The sequence below is a fragment of the Musa acuminata genome, chromosome BXJ2-2 (assembly GCF_036884655.1).
Source record: "Musa acuminata AAA Group cultivar baxijiao chromosome BXJ2-2, Cavendish_Baxijiao_AAA, whole genome shotgun sequence".
NCBI classification, from domain to species: domain Eukaryota; kingdom Viridiplantae; phylum Streptophyta; class Magnoliopsida; order Zingiberales; family Musaceae; genus Musa; species Musa acuminata.
In genome coordinates, this window is record NC_088339.1 from 33,394,216 (window position 1) to 33,415,000 (window position 20,785).

At 40.6% G+C, this 20,785-nt stretch overlaps 3 protein-coding genes and 1 long non-coding RNA gene across 4 annotated transcripts; 3 read left to right on the forward strand and 1 right to left on the reverse strand.

Annotated features, from left to right (window-relative positions):
• Positions 1 to 1,524: 1,524 nt before the first annotated feature.
• LOC103976551 (myb-related protein 308) lies at positions 1,525 to 2,910 on the forward strand. Its single transcript, XM_065097091.1, has 3 exons — positions 1,525 to 1,856; positions 1,940 to 2,069; positions 2,158 to 2,910. Exons 1-3 carry the CDS (start codon positions 1,724 to 1,726, stop codon positions 2,582 to 2,584), a joined length of 690 nt encoding a protein of 229 aa, XP_064953163.1. The 5' UTR covers positions 1,525 to 1,723; the 3' UTR covers positions 2,585 to 2,910.
• A 3,034-nt stretch (positions 2,911 to 5,944) lies between these two features.
• Positions 5,945 to 11,810, forward strand: LOC135606201 (transmembrane 9 superfamily member 1-like). The gene is made up of 12 exons (XM_065097092.1): positions 5,945 to 6,140; positions 8,017 to 8,209; positions 8,335 to 8,439; positions 8,595 to 8,612; positions 8,700 to 8,788; positions 8,898 to 9,050; positions 9,295 to 9,429; positions 9,531 to 9,697; positions 10,173 to 10,267; positions 10,487 to 10,860; positions 11,086 to 11,359; positions 11,444 to 11,810. The coding sequence occupies exons 1-12, from the start codon at positions 6,045 to 6,047 to the stop codon at positions 11,509 to 11,511; spliced, it is 1,767 nt and encodes a 588-aa protein (XP_064953164.1). The 5' UTR covers positions 5,945 to 6,044; the 3' UTR covers positions 11,512 to 11,810.
• Positions 11,811 to 12,986: 1,176 nt separating this feature from the next.
• Positions 12,987 to 15,413, forward strand: LOC135605068 (uncharacterized). Its single transcript, XR_010484295.1, has 2 exons — positions 12,987 to 13,487; positions 14,860 to 15,413. It is a non-coding gene; the product is annotated as an uncharacterized LOC135605068 (long non-coding RNA).
• Positions 15,414 to 16,238: 825 nt separating this feature from the next.
• On the reverse strand, positions 16,239 to 18,499 carry LOC103976603 (uncharacterized). Its single transcript, XM_009391869.3, has 3 exons — positions 17,382 to 18,499; positions 16,726 to 17,300; positions 16,239 to 16,554 (listed from the first exon to the last, which is right to left on the reverse strand). The coding sequence occupies exons 1-3, from the start codon at positions 17,730 to 17,732 to the stop codon at positions 16,305 to 16,307; spliced, it is 1,176 nt and encodes a 391-aa protein (XP_009390144.2). The 5' UTR covers positions 17,733 to 18,499; the 3' UTR covers positions 16,239 to 16,304.
• Between the last annotated feature and the right edge of the window lie 2,286 nt (positions 18,500 to 20,785).

A 20,785-nucleotide genomic window follows, 5' to 3' on the forward strand; every position in this document is an offset into this window, starting at 1 on the left:
ACTGATCCTTTATTTTATTACCAGTGTGTATGATACGATCTCTCCGATAATCAAATCAAACATATTTGTTATGTGCAAAAAAAAAAAAATCATTATGCCATCTGTTATAGAATATTAAATTATTTAATGAGAATATTTTGCTCGAATGTTTTGGTGATGTGACAAGTGACCAACTATCATGTCTACCATATATCATGTCGGAGCACACCAACTCGATTGTAGGTGGAGCTGACAACATCAGTCCTCTTTCTCTCTCTAGAAGCCCGTCAACCTCAAAGCTTTATTGCAGTTAAAAACATGGGACGGTGCCATGGTTGGGTTGGTAGCCGTTTCCCATCTCGGTTTGTTTGCTTGCAGACGCACAGCTCCACCACCTCGTGGAGAAGAATGGAACGGTGGTGGAGGAGAGGACAAGAGTCCCTACTCCATCCATACAAATCCACCGGACTCAGAATAGATCCTTGTCTTTTTACACGCCGGTAGAGCTTTCATTCTTCTCACTATTCATTCAACACTAACACCACCCACCCAACCAACATTGGTCTTCGTTCGGGAATGGACAGATATATCTGTTGAGAGAATGCATTAGCGGATATCTAACTAAGACTTGTTGAATTACAAAGATAACTTTGTTATTGTGCCTTTCATATAACGAAAGACACATACCAAAAACGATATTGATAACTTAGTCTCTTCGATACCCAAAATAGTTGGATACTCGATGTGGATAAGGTGTGACGAGGGAGAAACGAACCTTTGGTATAGCACTTGTCGTCATTCGAATTAAACAAGGCTCAAAGAATGCTTTTTAGTTAGTTATGATTCAAAGCGACATGGTAGATCACATCAACCTACGATGGATGAATGCTAAGCATACCGAAGATAATTGAGTCATTTGTTGCTAAAATATAGTTGTTGAATTCGAATTCAGTCAAAGATGAGGAATTATTATAGCAGTCTAAATCTTGTTCAAAAGGTCGGATAAGATAGGATAGAATCCTCATAAGAATTGTTGATGACTTTATAATCCATGATCAAAGTTTTTGATCACAAGTTTCCCTTCCTTTCCTGCCACCCAATTTGGAAGCATCATTCGGAACCCATGCTCATGGCATAAATTAGAAGAAGAAGAAGAAGATGGTTTCTGATGGTTGAACCCCACTTGAAATCAACACATATCTTTCTAACTCTGACAATAATCTAATCAACTCTTGGAATTTTCACAGTAGAAATGATCAAAGAAGACATCAGACACACCCCACCCATTGTTTCCTTGTCATGAGGAGGAGGGGGGAAGGTGGGAGAAGAGAAGGGTTGGCCACCAGATACCATGGACTCTCTCTCTCTCTCTCTCTCTCTCTCTCTCTCTCTCTCTCTCTCTCTCTACCCTTCTTCTTCTTCCCCACCACACAAATCCATGTGCACAACGTTTGGATTTCTAGAAACCTTGAAAGCTTGCATTGAAGTCAAATGACTGAATATAAGATGAGATGGAAGAATCCTAATGGAACTGCAAACCCTCAACTCAAGAGTACACCTACCTACCAAATCCACTGCCTTTCCACACCAACTCACTCGAGTGAGCCCCTCATGGATTTCTTGAGCTCACCACTTCGTTCACCTCCTCTCATATAAATCGAACACCTCTCCTTCCTCTCCGTATCAAACCCTCTCCCTTTGCTCCTCTCTCTTTTCTGCGACACCTGAAACCAAAGTTTCAAGCATGGGCAGGTCTCCATGTTGCGAGAAGGCTCACACCAACAAAGGAGCCTGGACCAAGGAGGAAGACGAGAAGCTGATCTCTTACATCAAAGCCCATGGCGAAGGTTGCTGGAGATCGCTCCCCAAAGCTGCAGGTAGTTTTCCCGGGAGGCTCGGATTCGATCCTACCGATGTATCCGTGCCATGTTTTGCTGATGGCATCTTCCTGTTCTTGAAGGTTTGCTTAGGTGTGGGAAGAGTTGCAGGCTCAGGTGGATAAACTACCTCCGGCCCGATCTCAAGCGCGGCAACTTCACCGCCGAAGAAGATGAGCTCATCATCGAGCTCCATGGCCTCCTCGGCAACAAGTATGAAGGCGATTGCTGCGAGACTCACTCCGTTGTTTGCTTGCACGGCGGTGTTGCTCACCAAGTCGGCATTGCCTTGTTGTTTCAGATGGTCTCTGATAGCTGGGAGATTGCCGGGAAGGACCGACAACGAGATCAAGAACTACTGGAACACGCACATCAAGAGGAAGCTCCTCGGCCGAGGTCTCGACCCCCAGACTCACCGGCCGATCACCGCCCTCAAGCAGGATGAGCGGTCCATGGCTCAAGATTCCTCCGGCGACAGCAGTAGCCGAGACGGGGACGGCGGCCTCGATCTCAACCTTGACCTCTCCATAAGCCTCCCTCGCCACTCTTCTCCGGAGCAGTCCTCTCCTCCACCAGCAGCAACCGCAAGCACAAGCACCATGCGGGCCCTGTGCCTGTGTTGCCATCTCGGCTTCCAAAGCAGCGAGACCTGTAGCTGCCGGCACATCCCACGGCCACTTGGGTTCAGGTTTATCTGGCCATTGGAAGAAGGGCAACGCATAGCTTAGCTGGCAGCTGTATCTGTGCATGTCAAGAAGCTGTTGTGCTGAAGAAGATGAGAGAGAGAGAGAGGTGTGAAGCCGATGGTAGTAGGTAGGTTGATGTCTTCGTTGCATTAGATTGAGGGAGAGAAATCTTGTTCTTGTGGCTCTGTCACACATGAGGAGGATTGGGAAGATGTGAAGGTTTTGGTATGTAAAAAGATAGGCAATTAATGAGGGAAGAGAAGCTATTAATGATTGATGCCAATGATTGACAACATTTGGGAGATCACCAAAACATTTGTTTATCGAGAGAGTTCCAAAATTCATTCGAAAATAAAATATTTCTTCAACCGATAGGAAAACATTCCTTTTTCCAGAGTTCGTCAAGTTTTTGATCGAATAAAAATATACTAAATCTACTTGTAATAAATTTTTTTTCTCATGAATCCTCGGATTGTTTCTCGAATAATTCATGAATCTACTTGTAATAAAAATATACGATAAAGATGTTTCTTTGCCACTTAAAGATCAAAATTATAAAGATGGCATATATTGATATTCCTACAAACATGGATTCAATCAGCTAAAAATATTAATCTAATAATTATAAATAAGAGCAAAAATATACCCTTACATTTCTGGAATAAGTAATTATTTAATTCCTTTTCCTGTTTTCTTGCTTGAGATATTAATGCAAAGTAGGAGCACTTGAAGACCACCATTTATAAGGTATATTTTGGGCTTCAGCTACGTCACAACCCGCGCTCCTACCAAGTCAGCACAGCACGAGGAGTGCTTCCATGTGCCAAGCTAGAATTCGTACCAAGGCACTCCTCGATACGTCCCGTCCCAAAAAGCTCGGGACGGTGCCCCATGGTGCCGTTCCATGCATTCCGGGTGACGACCGTAGGAATGTACCACCTCGCCACTCGAGGATCAGTCGTGGCGCTAAATCTACATACAATCGATCCTCGCATAATGGTATAAAAACCTATGACCGGTATTTGACAACCACTAACTTATTCAACGAGGGGCCACCATTGGGAACCCCCGACGAAGGCCTTCTATGCAGGAGCTCGGCCACCCCCAATAAGCGCGGTCACCCAGGAGATGCTTTCCCGGAAGACGGAGTCAGCATCCCGACCGAGAGACGTCTTCCCGGAGGACAAAGTCAGCACCCCAATCGAGAGATGCCATCCCTCATACGGCGCCACCGCATCCTAACTTCTTGACTTAGTCGACTTCGACACTTCTTCCAATTGATCACGAACTCCCGAGATCACCCATGGACCAAACCACTGATCGGCCACAGCTGATCATTTCACCAACAACCATCAATACAACAGTTTGGTGGTGGAAGCTGCTCTCTCTCTCTCTCTCTCTCTCTCTCTGTCTCTTTCTCCGCTTTGTGCTCATCAGGAAATCATGTCCATTGTGACATCTACTACTACCCAAACCTGAAGAGGACATCAATTCCATCCATGTTTTCCTCCTCCTGCCCACCAATGATTTGAAGTGTTAGACCATCCCAATCTCTTATCCTCCTGATTTCATTCTTGTGCATATCTTTGATGACAACGTTGAATTGACAAAGCTTTGTCAGAGAAAATTCCTCCTTGTTGGGTGGTGGGGACCAAATCACATGAATAACAAATATATAGTGTCTATTTCTTAATTTTTAGTAGTCCATCGTAAGATTATTCTTTTACGATTCGATAAACAAAATTAAAATTTGAAAATAATATCAAAATAAAATTATGTATACATTGATCCTCTTCCGATAAGGACGATACACGATCGATGTAAATAGTTTACGATAGATTAATTTGGACTAGTATTACGCAACATACAATACATTTAATTTTTCATAATTTTATGTGTGATATATTAAAATACTACATAAGCATGACTCTTCCTCTCCCTATCAATTATCTATGCCAATTTGATGCGTTCAACATATTCAACAATGTGCATGTCATCTCTTTGATTTCTTTACCTTTTGGATAGCCATTTTCTATCGGCTAGTGGAATTGGTAGCTATTGAAAGGATGTGGGGTTGACAATCTAGAAGGTCAAAACTCCCACTCAAATCACTTGCGATGATTTCTATACTTCTTTTTCCTTAAAATTTTTGGTTTAATTGTTGCCCACATAATAGTCCTAATGCTAAATTTCAAATTTGGGATGGAATTCTGGTCAACCCAGGTGCTCTTTGTTCTCCTAAGACTCATCCTTCTCCATCATGAACGTTTGTCAAACCACTTGGATTGTGATCGTAAAATATATATATATATATATATATATATATATATATATATATATATATATATATATATATATATATATATATATATATATTGACGAGTAGAACCCAATTGAATTGGGCCAATGTTTGGATCAGGCCCATTTAGCGAGCAAATATATTTCTCGTGGGCTTCTTGAATGGATCGAGCTCAAGTCGAACCCAACCTTAAAATGGTGAATGGGCCTAAGCCAGAGTGAAACCACTGTGACCACTACTTAGAGTTCTAATTTATATTGATGCTTTTAAAATTATTGTAATAGCATGAATAAATATTAAGTATGTTTTAGGTGTTATATATTTTTATATTATTTTTTTTAAGACTCAATTATTGGTAGCACTTAATCTGACCTTTTCTATATTTAAAGAAATATACATATGTTATATTAAAATGGACGAAGACAAACATATTATTTATTTTGCACACTTTGCAATAATATATATATATATATATATTGTGTGTGTGTGAATAAAAACCTAATTAATCAATAAAAAATAAATTATTTTGCGTTCTGACTAAATTCATGATGAAATAAATAAATGAATAAATAAACCAACCCTTAACAAGGATCAGAGAAGAACACTAATCTTGATGAGATCAACCCATCTACTTCCACCGAGCACACACCAATCGTCCTATTTAGCTCAAAAGTTGGGTATCAATAAGATCATAGACGAACACTAATCTTGATGAGACCGAACCCCAACTCATCGTCTTCGAACGAGCACAACAATCACCCTATTTAGCTCAAAAGCCGAGTACCAATAATGATCATAGATGAACACTGATCTTGATGAGACCCAACTCCAACCCATCGTCTTCCACCGAGCACAACAATCGCCCTATTTAGCTCAAAAGCCGGGTACCACTAATGATCATAGACGAATACTAATCTTGACGAGACCCAACCCCAACCAATCGTGTTCCACCGAGCACAGCAATCAACCTTTTTAGGTCAAAAGCCAGGTATCGATGATGATGAACACGAATCTTGATGAGACCCAACCCCAACCCATCTCCTTGAACCGAGCACAAGACATTGGATCGCCCTATTTAGCTCAATCATGGACGAAACCGTCAAGTCTTGGTCGACTAGATTACAAGTCCCAAAGGAGACGTCTCTCTCTCTCTCTCTCTCTCTCTCTCTCCACTGTCCTCCGCTCTCAGATCCGGCCGCGGCCATGCGTCCCGGTGCCCGATCTCTGCCGTCCCTCTCGGCCGCCTTCCTACTTTTCCTCCTCGTCGCCTCGGCTTCCGCCTCCGAGTCCGATCACAAGGTACGCCCCTCGATCCCGGCTCTGCTTTGTCGATCCGAACCTTCCGTTCGTCTGGATCTCTTTGCTTCACCGTGATGCGAGTAGGTCGATCCGTAGCTAGGGTTTGTTCTGTTCTATTTTTTTGATGGCGGTGTAGATCTGGACTTGGATTCTACTAGTGATTGCCGGTGCCTCTTACGCAGCGCATATGGCAGAAGTTCCAGCGTGTAACGGTGTTGGCGTGCTATTTTCTTGCTGAATCTGAAGCAGTTTTTGGATGTTGAGATCCAGTTGGAATCTTAGTACTCCATGTACTTTTCTTGAATTGATTCCGATTAGGGTGCGAAAAGGTTGGTTTAGTGATGATCGGAAGCGCCAGACGCCCTTCGTGGCACGAATTCAAATTAGTGTTTGCAGCATGTACACCTCCCAATATGCTTGCTTGTCTGATAGGATGTCCTCTTTTCCCTCTGTTTGTCTTTAGGGTTAATTTGAGTGTCTAGTGAAGATTCACTGGAGAGGATCGAGTGCCTTTGACGGAGGCACCTATTGTCCACCTTGCCATGATTCACCAGAAGATACCGAATAGCGCAATTCTGGTTGCATATTATGGATTTCATATTGGTCAATGGCTTGCATTCACTGAATACTTGAGCATAGATCCCGTGGCGATGATCTCAACAAGTCAAAATGTGATTTACTGTCTACCTTTCCATCTTTTCACACTATAGATTATATATGCCTACCTTAGTTTTACGATGGAATCATTAGTGTCTTGCACGTGACATGTGCTTGAGCAATCTTGTGGATGATTTGACAAAAGTGGAAGCTGTACGGACAATATAATTCTTTCAACTATTTGGTACTAGTAACATGGTTTCTTTGTCATCATTGAGCATTATTGAGGGCATGATCACTAGTAACTCCGGAGCTTTCAAGGTCCATCGTACTATTTCTAGCAAAATCTTCCTATGTTTTCTTCTGCCTATATTGGCCCCACTTAGCGGAATTATTTCGTGCAACTTTTGCATTTATAGGTTGCATATTTCAAATTGTTTTTCCTTATTTTATCATAAATTAATAATGATTTAGTTACAGGATGGCATGGAATCATTTTAGATTCTTTTTCTTCGTAACTCGACATTTCCAATCTCAATATCTTCTTCTTTTCAACTGATTTCTCAAACTGACGAATCCTTGACTGATAAATCACAGTTTGCTTTCGTAACTCTCACAACATTGCTTTTCAATGTAAGGACACATGATGATCATATAACTTCTTGTATGCCTCACTTCACTTCAACTAGTCTTCTCTGACTGTAGGAACTGTCTTAATTCTTCTCTTCCTATTGAATAATATATTGTAGGCAATTAAATTTAAGTTGCAATCCATATTTGAATCTTAGTCTTGGCTTAGAACATCCCTAGATCACCCCTAAATCTTTGTTTAAGGCTTGTCCTAGTTTGTAATTAATTATAAAAATGTCTAGCAATATTCTGAATATGTTTATTGTTTTCAATTCAAAATGGTTAGTATAGGCTAATTTTTAATGCTATTCTATTTAAACTGGAGATTCTCCAGTCTCTTTCTATTTATACTGATGACTACTCTAAGATATGTTGGATAAATGATGCATCTCTAGTTTGATTTCCTACCTCTGGTCTGATAAATCAGACAAAGGAAGGCTCTACCTTTGTCTATTTTTAAATATTTCCGAGAAGATAAAATATTATTACTACATGGTCCTTTATTTTATAAATAAAAAGTGATTTATTTTTTCCAAGCACAACTGTTAGGCTGAATAATTTCTTGTTTTTATATCTCTATGAAAATATGCCGGGAAAGTTATCTTTCTCTTTATCATGGGTTTCGTATCTGTTGTCAATTCGCTTGCAGTACCAAGCTGAAGACCCCGTTACACTATGGGTAAACAAGGTTGGCCCTTACAATAACCCTCAAGAGACATATAACTATTATAGCCTTCCATTCTGTCAGCCATCTGAGAACCCTGCGCATAAGTGGAGTGGTCTGGGGGAGGTCCTAGGTGGAAATGAACTGATTGACAGCCAGATCCCAATAAAATTTCAAAGTATGCAATTTTCTTTACCAAATCTTTTGTGTTTATTGAGTTAATTGCGATGCAGGCACAATTTAGGTCCATTGAGGACCTCGTCATCAGTTCCTCATTTAAACTACTGTAAATTGATATGTCAGGGAATGTTGACAAAGGTTCCATATGTACAATTGAACTTGATGCCACAAAAGTGAAGCAATTCATAGATGCCATAGATAACTCTTATTGGTTTGAATTCTTCATAGGTAAGTTAAATAATGAGTTCTTATCGACTTTATCTGATTCTTTAACCCAGACTTGGGGTGATATTCTGTTTTCTTCTTATATGTGCTTATTATGCTTGATTGTTTACCCTTGACCTAATTCTTCTCATTCTTCATTGTTTGGGGCCGTGATCTAGATGACCTGCCTTTGTGGGGTATGTTCCTCCCTATCATTCTTGCCTCCTATTTGCTTCTGATCTTTGATGTGATTTCTTATGTATAATATTTTTTCTTTGAATTAGGCTTTGTTGGAGAGACTGACAAAAACAACAAAGATAAACATTATCTTTTCACACATAAAGATATTGTCATCCAACATAAGGGATATCAGGTAGGTTGTCTATTGGAGCTTTACGGTCACAATACCACAAAAGAACTTTTTTGGTCTACTTGTGTCATAATCATTACTGGTCCATTTTTTCATTGTTCCTTTCTTGCAGATTATTCATGTCAATCTCACTCAAGCAAGTCCTAAACTTTTGGAGGTGGGAAAAAAATTAGATATGACATATTCGGTCAAATGGCTGCCAACAAATGTAACATTTGCCCGCCGTTTTGAGGTTTACTTGGATTACCCTTTTTTTGAGCACCAGGTAATGCAGTTCTGGGTTATTTATCATGTTTTCCTTTTTCTTACCACGTATGTTTTTTTTTAATAAAATTGTTATACCAAGGCATATTTTACTGTATTGATCAGTATATACTTGTTTTATTGATCACTATGTACTTGTTTTATAAGATTCTAGAATTCAAAACCTTGCTGGTGATAATTATTGACAATTTTTATCCATGAAAATGCTTCTTGCGTATGATTGCAATATTGCGTCTGTTACACAGATTCACTGGTTTTCTATCTTCAATTCTTTCATGATGGTTATTTTCCTCACTGGCCTGGTATCTATGATATTGATGAGAACTCTCCGAAATGATTATGCAAAATATGCTCGTGAAGATGATGATCTTGAGACTCTGGTAATTACTTGCTGCCATTTTTAGTATTTCTTGTAACATGCATATTTGTCATGATTCTATCATCCAACTTGGATCTTTTTATTTTTTTGATTTTTTATCAGGAAAGAGATGTGAGTGAAGAATCTGGATGGAAACTTGTTCATGGGGATGTCTTCCGACCTCCTTGCAGTTTGGTTCTTCTTTCAACTCTTGTTGGTACTGGTGCACAATTGGCAATGCTTGTTCTCCTAGTGATTGTGTTGGCAATTGTCGGAACATTATACATTGGGTATGTATAGACTCAGCTTTGAAACTGCTGGTTGATTACAGTACCAACTTTATTGCTGGTTCTCTAGGCATTTTTATTAGATTTATGATTGCACGATTGGCCAAGTAAACAATTCACTGTATTTCTCATTGTTTCAGTATCAGGATCGTCATATCTTCATTTATATTTGATTACCTGCAGATAAACATATCTTTGGTGTCACAATGTGCTGCATGAAATATGCACATGGTGATTATTATCTTTTAGTCTTTGTTTTTGTATCTTGCAGGTAGGCTTAGATATTAGTTGACCCATTTCCGTGTCTTCCACCTTCAATATTGATTACTATGGACATAATATGGTTATTTCTCTGTTAACATGTATCTCTAATTATTTGTTCTAGCATTTTGTTTTATAAGCAGTTTATTTTTTCTTAAGTCTTTCAGATCTGGATTGTAAGTTTTTCTCTTACTACCAATTTTTTCTTGTTGGGCAGGCGAGGATCTATCATTACAACTTTCATAGTGTGCTATGCTCTTACCTCATTCATTGCTGGCTATGTTAGTGGTGGACTTTACTCACGTAATGGTGGTATGGTTCCTCTCAAGTGACCATCTTTCTTTTTAGTTTTCTTAGAAATATGCATTGACTTTAGTAATGTAGTTTCTATTCAAATCAAGAAGCTTTGTGGTACAGATCCAGATGCACACTTGCGCGCGCGCACGCACACACATATCCCTAAATGAAATTGGGATTTTTAGTTTCAATGTCTAATCATTTATCTAAATAGATATTCTTGTTTATTGGCAGGTAAAAATTGGATAAAGGCAATGATTGTCACAGCATCATTGTTTCCATTTATGTGCTTTGCAATTGGCTTCGTACTTAACACAATTGCTATATTCTATGGATCACTAGCGGCTATTCCATTCGGGACAATGATGGTTGTTTTTGTATTGTGGGCTTTCATCTCATTTCCTCTAGCACTTCTAGGCACTGTTGTTGGTAGGAACTGGAGTGGTTCGCCAAACAATCCATGCCGTGTGAAGACCATTCCTCGTCCTATCCCTGAGAAGAAATGGTATCTTACACCTTTCGTTGTCTCACTTATGGGAGGACTGCTTCCATTTGGTAGCATATTCATTGAGATGTATTTTGTCTTCACATCATTCTGGAATTACAAGGTAAACTACATCATTTTTGTATGAATTACACTGACCATAGTTACAAGTTAGTAGTTTTTTTCTAATTAATTTTTGCCCTTAAAAATTTTAATCTTGCCTGTTGTTTGGATGAATCTGGTATTTTGTCCAGTCGAAATGTTACGAGGCATCTAAATTTTGCTATCTCAGTGATGTGCATGTGCAGATACAAAAGATACTGACCACCTGGCTAATCATTTTGGGCAGGTCTATTATGTGTATGGCTTTATGCTACTGGTCTTCTTGATCCTCATAATTGTCACCATTTGTGTGACTATAGTGGGAACATATTTCTTGCTAAATGCTGAGAACTATCACTGGCAGTGGACTTCATTCTTTTCTGCTGCTTCAACTGCTGTTTATGTGTACCTTTACTCTATATATTACTACCACGTGAAGACCAAGATGTCAGGCTTTTTCCAGACTAGCTTCTACTTTGGCTACACTCTAATGTTTTGTTTGGGTTTAGGAATTCTTTGTGGTAAGTCGGTCCAAACTCCAATCTTCAAATTGTGCTCATGTATCTTCTGCATTGCTGTTTTTATGACTGCTGTTCAAAATTCAGGTGCTGTGGGTTATCTTGGCTCTACTTTATTTGTGAGAAGAATCTACAGAAACATAAAATGCGACTAGCCACAAGCACAACCTGAAGGCTTATATCATGTGCTGGGTTATGAAATTTTGAATTAGCGGAACTTAGGGGTGAAAGGTGGATTGATGAAAAATCTGGTGGTAATTGTTGAAATTGTATGGGAGGGATGCACTACCTTTTTTAACTTTCTTTCACAGCTGTTTCTGTTTTGCTATGGACTTAGCAGGATGTTTTGCAATTTTCTTTTCCCATTGTTTCACTCGACAGCCTCCCAGTGTACTCAGCCTAGTCAACAAATAACTTAATCTACTTTATAGAACACACAGCAACTTCTTTATCATGTTTACATGACTTTAGTTGCAAAGCAGGACCGTCCAGTAGTTATAGTTATGGGCACTGCATGTCCCCATTGCAGCTCATAATAACACTAGGATACTTTAATTTTTCTCTAACACAATACCAAGATGTCTCGGTATGCCTATTATAATATTGAATGTTTTAGCAGTCCTGGTGATTACAACATTTTTGCTTATCGGTATCTGGTTAAATCATACAAGTGGTTGCTATCTATTTCATAGCGGTCATGGTGTGTGCTTTTAAGCTAGAAAATTTTCAATCCCTGTTTCGTTCGGCTATTAGAACATTGTGTACATTGATGTTTGTATATTCATTTGGTTTATTAACGTATTGGCAGCTTGTATCTTCAGTCTGAAACATTCACATATATTATTTCCTCCTACGAACAATTATCATATGGTGAATTAGGTTATGGCTAAAAGGAGCCCTATCATTTTGAATAGGTAAATAGATTGTACTGTGCGTCTAGTCTCAGGTATCTATAGTTGTTTACTGCCCTTCTATTTTTTGGACCAATAACAAATCTTCAATCAAGCCATTGAATTCTTGCGTATTAGTCTACAAATTAACGTGTGTTATTTCTTTTACTTCAAGAAATGTTTGACATGGTTTAGTAGAAATCTATCTCACATGCTCTTTATGTCTATTTGTCCCCCGTGCAATTTTCCTCTTATTCCCCTTGTTTCGCCCTTTTTTTTTTTCCTCCTCTTTTTTGTATGTCTTGATGCGCTTCGACATTTGTACCTGTGCTTCGTTCTGCGTAACTCCTAAACGTTGCGACAACAACCGTTCAAATAACTTGAGTTTTAAGGTCCATGATGCATCATTATGCACTACGATACAATTGGTATGCTGTATGTCATACACATGCACGTCGCATGGCGGATGCAACAAGTAATATGAATTCACAAGAATGATGCCAAATCACAATAATTATGAGATCGATGGAGTTCACGATTAAGATCATTTGATAAGAAGATAATTCTCATAACAAACCTTTGATGTGATCCAAAACGTGTGTGCGCGCCACGTCGGTGTCACTCGCAGATTTCCAAGCATACGTTGGCGTGCCAGATGTCTTTCGACGTACCGAACCCTCGCAAGGGAACCCGGAAAACATACGCACAAGACTTCCAACGATAAACCTTAATGGGCCCGATCTTCTCTGCAGACGGGCCCGACAACGTCACAGATTAGCGCGGTTATCACTCCCGCCCTCTCCTCCTCCGACCGTTTTACGATTAGGGTTGCGCTACCCGCTCTCCCTGTCTCTCGCCTTCCGCCATTGATGGTGGCCACTCACCAACCCGCTTCGCTGCTTCTTCCCTTCGCCAGAGCTGTAGCACCCCATGAAGTTTCATCGAATAGCCTGGCCGATCTCTAGCTTTCCACGCTGCTGGTCGGTCTCTATTCGTAGTTGTCGATCAGTAGCCAAGGACCGCTCCTGATGGACCCGTGGAGTCAAGCGACGCCGAGGAGTCTGTCACGAGGAGCAGAGGCTCTCTCGGTCTAAATGCGTGGAAGAGGGCGAAGGAAGAGCCGGATCTGCAGACGCTCGGCGAACCAAATCAACCCGTTCTGAAGGTCAAATGTTGGCCCATGCTAGCCGGCGTAGGGACATGAGAACTGGCACAAACGGTCTTGTACAGTGCCAAAAAAGGTATCAGAAATCCTTGTTCTTGTACATATATGTTTATATCAGCACTGCTTAACTTTGGTTTTTATCTTTTGCAAGAGTGCCTTAGCCTTTTAACTATTCTGATATTGTTACTTGAATGACTCACATTACCCTTTTGAGGCCCTATCTGATGATGAAAAGATAGATTTTGCTGTTTTTCCATCGCATCAAAGGGACCTCACAAGAACCGCATAGCTGCTTTGGCAATAGCTTTGGAGCAAGTATATATACCTTAACATTAAGCTTATATTTAGTAAGTTAGGATAAATGCTCAAGCCTTGGCCTCTGATTGCGTAGAGTAAATTGCAGATTGGTAACTGGGGTTACAGACAACCATCTCTTAATCTGGAATCCTTGGACTTTTAAATTGAGAAATATCCATTTCTATTTTCTTTGCACTTTTGTTTTTTTGGGAAATGGTAATTATTCACGAGTCTCTAGTGAACCCCAATTGGGTCATCGCTAGCCGTGTTGATTAGCCTGAAGATCAATATGTGACATCTTCTTTATTCTAGAAATGATTGACATTGTTCTATAAAAGTGTTTTGTGCTCTTTTAGTCACCAAATAGATGTTCATTTGATAAATTTTATTTGTAAATGTGAGTTTTTCCTTCCATTTAAAGGTGTGCTTACATTGTTGCCCGCCTTCTTTTGGCATGACCTTATCTTTTTTACTCGGCATAAGCACTAAGTGCTAAAAGTTATCACAACCAGGGTTGCTTTGCTGACTGGCATGATCAAGACATATTGTGTCAAAAAAAAAATGTTAGCACTATGAATTGTGCTAGAAGTGTTGACATGTCACATGTCGATTGGTTATTCATTAGCCTGTTCTGACTAGTACGGGGCCACAAAAACTGGTGAACGATACATTCATGCCACGTTAGAAAGGTATTGTTGTGTGCCTATGCCACAGTGAGCTGGTTCTTGATTACAAAAACCACTCAAAATGAATTTAGCTTGGAGATCTTTTCTCAAATATTATGTAAGATCATGTGTTTGTAGGGAAGTTTTCTTCATCAAGATCGCCAAGGCAAGGCATCTTCACCACTAGTGCTACTCTTTTAAGTGTTGACATGCCGCATATCTACCATCATAGGTGTCTAAATATTTGGATCAACAAAAAAAAAATGATATTTACGAATCATCTTCACTTATCGAGAAAAAAATTAAAAACAAAGTGCAAAAATTGTCAGCAGAAGCCATAAGGGTATCACATTTTCATCATCATTCATTCTCTTCTGCAGGAGCAAGGATAGGTAATTTCTCCTATGTTACTGTATTACATTTTAGTATATGCAGTTTCAGGATGTTGGGAAGAGATTAAATGTACTCTTGTTTCTGTGACTTTAGGCGTTTCTCTCATGACTAAGAGAGGTTGTTTAGACGAAGATTTGAAGATGATTGCTGAATTTCTTCTAAAGTCCGCTGAAATAGCAAGTTTTGCACCGAGGTTGTATGGGAAGTTACGGGAGTTTCCTGAGGACCTTGAGAACAATATGTTTGAGTCCTTTTCATCACAGTTTGCAATGCCAGGATTTGTTATACAGTAATCAAAGGCAGTTTGTCGATGATACTGATTATCTTATATGTTTATGAAATCATCTTATTGGTTTCAGCTCTGTGACTAATGTTACAACTTTTGCAGGCCGTTGACCGGGCAAGGTTAAGAACTTTGATGATCGAATTTTATCAATCGGGAATAGTTTTAAATAAAACAGTGTTTGAATTTGCGACACTCCAATCTCTCTGTTTGTTGATCACCACACTTGTGTTCAAGCATTTGTCCTGGCAGTTAAAATTGATTGATTGTAAAGTGTGTAGTTCAGAATTTTATCAATCGAGAATAGTTTTAAATAAAACAGTGTATGAATTTGTGATGCTCCAATCTCTCTGTTTGTTGATCACCACACTTGTGTTCAAGCATTTGTCGTGGCAGTTAAAATTGATTGATTGTAAAGTGTGTAGTTCAGAATTTTATCAATCGGGAATAGTTTTAAATAAAACAGTGTATGAATTTGTGATGCTCCAATCTCTCTGTTTGTTGATCACCAAACTAGTGTTCAAGCATTTGTCCTGGCAGTTAAAGTTGATTGATTGTAAAGTGTCTAGTTTAGAATTTTATCAATCTGGAACAGTCTTAAATAAAACAGTGTATGAATTTGTAACACTCCAATCTATTTGTGTGTTGATCACCACACTTGTTGTCAAGCATTTGTCTTGTTAAGTTGATTGATTGTAAAGTGTGTAGTTTAGAATTTATCAATCACAGTGTATGAATTTGTAACACTCCAATCTGTGTGTGTGTTGATCACCACACTTGTTGTCAAGCATTTGTCTTGTTAAGTTGATTGATTGTAAAGTGTCTTCTCATGAACAGCTTCATATGTTCTTTACCCTAAGCCCTACAACTTGTTCTGTGACAGTCTGCTCTCTAGGCTCTGCTAATAATGTTCATATATATATATATATATATATATATATATATATATATATATATATATATATATATATATATATATATGCATAGGGCTTACAGCTAGGTCTACCATGTTTCTGCTGAAATAGTTTGCTGTTTAGCTGAGGGTCAGAATTTTTTCCTGTGCTACCTATATGTTTCAGACCTGCTTTCAGCCCACAAAAGTTTCAGGAAGCCTCTCTTTCTATGATGTACTGCTGATGGAGAAGTGCTTTCTCCCTTCTCTTTTGAACTTTTTAGGAAGGGTAGGGACTAGAAAAGCATCAAGACTGAGGTTTTTGTGCTGAAGACAGTGACATGAATCAAACAGCAGACATTGTCAGACTGCTGGTTCAGAAGGCTTGTCGATCCCCATCATGGTCTCCATCTCCTCAGCATCAGCCCCAGCCCCAGCCCCAGCCGGACGAAAGCTTCCATCATGCTGTGTTCCTGTTTCTTTCCTCCCTATTTTGATTTCAGAGAAAGCCAACAAAGAACAGCCACCAGAAGTGAGATGTCCATTCTTCTCCAGGTATGTGATCTGGTTGGAACTTGTTGACAAGACGATATAACTTTCTTCCTGCTGCAAGCTATTTGTTCATGGCAGTCAACTCTCATTTGATCACATATAAGTTCGAACATTATAGATAGAAGAAGGAAGATGTTTGGAGCAAGAACAGAGCAGATAGCATGACGGCATATCTACTCTTCTTAACCCTGTTATTGAAACTTGTCTTTTCTTTGTTTGTAGTCGGACCTACCTGTGACTGCACAAGTCCACCAGCTTCTTCCTCCCCTCCACAATCTCATCCAAGAAGTCATCCAGCTGCCCGGCGATGCTGTCAGTGCCGGACCTCAGCAGCCCGAACCACAGCTTCAGGCTCTCCTCCATCTCTCCCCCGTCTCCGGGCCCCTCCCTCAACTCCTCTGTAGCGGCCCTCGCCCGGCGGAACTCGTACAGCAGAACCCCCTGCCGCCTGCCTCCCGTCCCCTCGATCTCCCCCACCACCCTCTGCTGCAGCCTTGCGATCGACAGCATGTATGTCGGCTCGAAGGAGGAGGAGGAGGAGGAGGAGTCCGCGGCCGCTTGGCTCGAGCTGCAGCATGGCCACCAGTGCACCAGTCCCCAGAGCAGGACCATCAAGAGGAAGGAGCTCACGTTCCTCATTGCATGCAACACTCCCCTGAACCCATTGAACCCGTTCAGCTTCGATTCCGACGGAATCTTCTCGCCGGTCCGGAGCGACAGCGCCTCAATCCTCGTCTCCGTTAGCACTCTGTTCTCCTCTTGCATGCCCGCCGCTGCTCTTCGACACACGGAGATTGCTCGCATTGCCTATGACATGAAGCCAGCTATCAAGATAACACCAGTTTCTGATGCAAGATCGGTAAAGGTGACGTCCAAGCGAGAGCAGACCTGTCGAACGAGTTGAGGATTGCTGCGGTGTCGTTCGAGGATGGAGATCATGTCGGCTCCGGTGGCGCAGTAGCTCTCCATGCTGGCGAGGCCGAGCTTGAGGACATGGCACGCGTCCCACACGCGGGCGCTCTCGTCCATGTACTCGTCGAACCACTTTTCACCGGGAGGCAGATGGAGCTTCTGGACCAGGCTCATGAACTGCGAGTGGACGGACCGAAGCAGCGCGACGCAGCGCTGCAGGAAGGTGACCGACATAAAGTTGGTCGACGTAAGACAGCGACCAAGGTCATCGACGCCATGGGCGACGAAGGCGTAGAAACCGTTGACGGAGCCACAAGAGGGCTTCATGGTGGCCGCGGAAAAGAACGATAGGGAATTACACGCGGCAAGGAATGGAGAAGCGGATCGCGTGAAGGTGGAGATGAGGAGGTTAAGTAGGAAGAAGCGATGGAGGAGGAGGGCGGCTTTAAAGCTCACCTTCCAACGCTGAAAAGGATAGTTTGGCCGCAATGATGGGTGGTTGGTTTACAGGGGAAAGGATGATTGGAATTCTGGTCAGTCTCATGGCTTCTCTTCGTTCCTCTCTTCTTCTCTTCTCTTCTCTCTCTCTCTCTCTCTCTCTCTCTCTCTCTCTCTCTCTCTCTCACACACACACTAGATTCGACTGTGGGGGAGAGAGAAAGAGAGGAGGAAGCTGGTTTCTTTGTTCTTGGTACTTGAGCTACAAAGTTCTTGGTGGCTTTCTAACTTGGTTTTGTAGGGGTGGGAGAGGGCGAGTGCAATGCTACCCAAGTCGACAGAGTTGAATGGAATCCTTTGGAGACGGCGACTGTGATATGTTGGGGCCAGAGACGGGCAAAAAGTGAGCCCCCCTTCTCTGATCGGTGTGCTTCCTTTTGCTTCTCTTTTCTCCTATCTTTCTTTCTGGGGCTACTGAGACTTTTCCCTTTTCTATGACACCTTTCCCTGCTGAAGCACATATGCAATCACCAAGGGAGGGTGTTCCATGTGAGCCTCTTGTACAAACTTGTAGGCTTGAACAAGTCATGCCATCATCTCTCTACCAGGGCCAACCTCCTCAGCTTTCTCTAGGGGAAATGGGTGTTGGATTCCATCCAGTCATACGGGGCATGATATCTTGTCTTATGGCCAGCCAAGATCCCGAGTGGTCCTCCACCTTTTCTGGTAATTGTAAGTCTCAGGGTTACGATTACTCCATTTTGCCTCTGCTGTTATTAAGATCTCAATTTCTGCTTTTTCCAGTTGGCACTTATCTGAAGTCTCATGAGAGAGAAAAAAAATCATCATCTTTCAAGGTTTTTTCATCCCTTTTTAGTGAAAGAAATAGTAATTATTCTTTGCTAAGTGTAAGACTATATAGATTGATTCTTTCAAGATTTTGTACCCATAGGAACCTTACGCAGTCGGCCGTCAGTGTAGTAATAGATAATTGATGAAACTCATGTGCTCGAGATACTTTAGGATGAGGGATGATGTCCCTAATGATTAAGGTGGTACAATTAAGAGGCAAAGGAGGGTATGATTTGGCTTATATAATCTCTTAAACACTTGTATGGGTTCACTTTTTTTTCTTGAAGAGCAAGGAATGGAATCATCCACTGTGTCCATCCATATCTCTATCCACCATGCAGATCTTCTTTTCGGCCTCACCCTTGCTTTCATCTTCCTCCTCACTGTATTTTTAATTGCAAAGCCTTGGTGTTACAAAATTCTGGGGCCCCACCATCACATTTTCTAACCCATGGATGATGCTTTGGACTTTTGGGAGAGAGAATGTTGGTCTCTTGAGATCTCATTGGGAAGAGGAGGACAATGATCATGCTCATATGCTAATTCTACAGTGACATGGAACACTATGATCTGCTGACACATGGTAACTTGCTGTCATTGCCTGGTTCAAAGTAGGATGCGATGCCTGGCTAGTCATCTCCTCCATCATGAAGCCTGGTAGCCTTGCGAATGCCTGGACCACCAAGCGAGAAGATATTGGTAAGAAACATCACTTGGCTTCTGTGTTTGTGAGTACCTGTCTTGCATTTGGTTTAGCAGTTGCAAATGCCTGTCTTGCATGCCTAAAACTGCTCCAATAGTTGCATATGGTTTAGTAGAATCAAAGTGTTTGTGAATGCATTTCTGTGACTCAATTAAATGTTACTTGATGAATGACTTGATCACTAAGTAGCACTGTTCTCACAAAAGAGAGACTGAACTGCTTAAAAAGTCTATGACATGACACCACCACATCTTCTAAATGATATGCAAAATGCTCATATATATATATATATATATATATATATATATATATATATATATTTCCTTCTTACGGACTAAACAGATCCACTAATTCTTTTGTTCTAGTGTTTTTCTAGCTATTGTTCTACTTTTGTTTTATCAGAACAAAAAAGAATCAGAAAAGAAACAAAATTAGCCTCTACACAAAGAGATTGAGAAAAGCAATTACCACAAAAGTCAGGACATGGCTTGTGGGTCATCACAATAAAGACTTTGCAAGAATCCCATTTGTAGCTGTTTCAGATCCAGAACTGTCAATCTCACAGTTCTATCAGAAAGCCTGCCTTTTCCTATATCCATCCTCTGCCTTCCTAAGCCATACAAAGCTTGTAGTTTTCTGATCATTTGGTTCCCTTTTTCCAACTACTTATAGATGTATGATATTGCTGCTGCTATCTCAAGTTGAAGGAGAAAGCAACCGCTGGTATTTCTTCTGGTTTTTGAATGATAGCAACTGCTAGTGCTTTAAGTTGGGTAGTCATTCTGTGGCTGTTGTTAGTTTGGCTTACCTTCTTTTTGACACTGCTGATGGAGAAGACCCGAGTTGAGGCCATACCAATCTTCATAGTGACAGCCACAAGAGGAGTCTAGTGTCTGACATCCCTTTGTGGGAGGATAACTTCTGTGAGAGAAGATACATTTGCCCTCTATCATTCACAACTCATCCACTGAAAGAGATGTGGCTTTCTTTTGGACCTCTTTGGCGCTTCCACATCTCAGTCCCTACTCTATTACTTGGAAGACTTGAAAGAGATGAACCATAGTTTTCTTTTATGTTTTTTTTATAATAGTTTTCAAGATCTCAAATATTGATCGGTACAGGATGTACTGATCAGTATTTATCAATGACAAAGAATTAGTCTCAGATCATATAGTTCGGTCGAAATCGATATTATTAGTTTTTTGTTATTTTCTGATTAATATCAGAATGTATTGTGGTTCAGTATACCGATGCACTAGTATACTATTTCTGTCCATTAAATTACTGAAATGAGTAAACGATCGAGATTTCAAACCTTGATACTTTTATACTCATTTTTATCATTCATTATTATTTTGCAGTGATACCAATTGATATGCATCAACAA

What these genes read in the sequence shown, in the direction of transcription:
- LOC103976551 (XM_065097091.1), top strand. Translation starts at nt 1,724, where the DNA reads ATGGGCAGGTCTCCATGTTGCGAGAAGGCTCACACCAACAAAGGAGCC. An exon ending in ATCGCTCCCCAAAGCTGCAG is followed by an intron (nt 1,857 to 1,939) that starts GTAGTTTTCCCG and finishes CTGTTCTTGAAG; the next exon opens with GTTTGCTTAGGTGTGGGAAG. An exon ending in CATGGCCTCCTCGGCAACAA is followed by an intron (nt 2,070 to 2,157) that starts GTATGAAGGCGA and finishes TTGTTGTTTCAG; the next exon opens with ATGGTCTCTGATAGCTGGGA.
- LOC135606201 (XM_065097092.1), top strand. Translation starts at nt 6,045, where the DNA reads ATGCGTCCCGGTGCCCGATCTCTGCCGTCCCTCTCGGCCGCCTTCCTA. An exon ending in GATCCCAATAAAATTTCAAA is followed by an intron (nt 8,210 to 8,334) that starts GTATGCAATTTT and finishes TTGATATGTCAG; the next exon opens with GGAATGTTGACAAAGGTTCC. An exon ending in GGGTTTAGGAATTCTTTGTG is followed by an intron (nt 11,360 to 11,443) that starts GTAAGTCGGTCC and finishes TTCAAAATTCAG; the next exon opens with GTGCTGTGGGTTATCTTGGC.
- LOC103976603 (XM_009391869.3), bottom strand. Translation starts at nt 17,732, where the DNA reads ATGAAGCCCTCTTGTGGCTCCGTCAACGGTTTCTACGCCTTCGTCGCC. An exon ending in ATCCTCAACTCGTTCGACAG is followed by an intron (nt 17,301 to 17,381) that starts GTCTGCTCTCGC and finishes TTCATGTCATAG; the next exon opens with GCAATGCGAGCAATCTCCGT. An exon ending in GTGGACTTGTGCAGTCACAG is followed by an intron (nt 16,555 to 16,725) that starts GTAGGTCCGACT and finishes ATGAACAAATAG; the next exon opens with CTTGCAGCAGGAAGAAAGTT.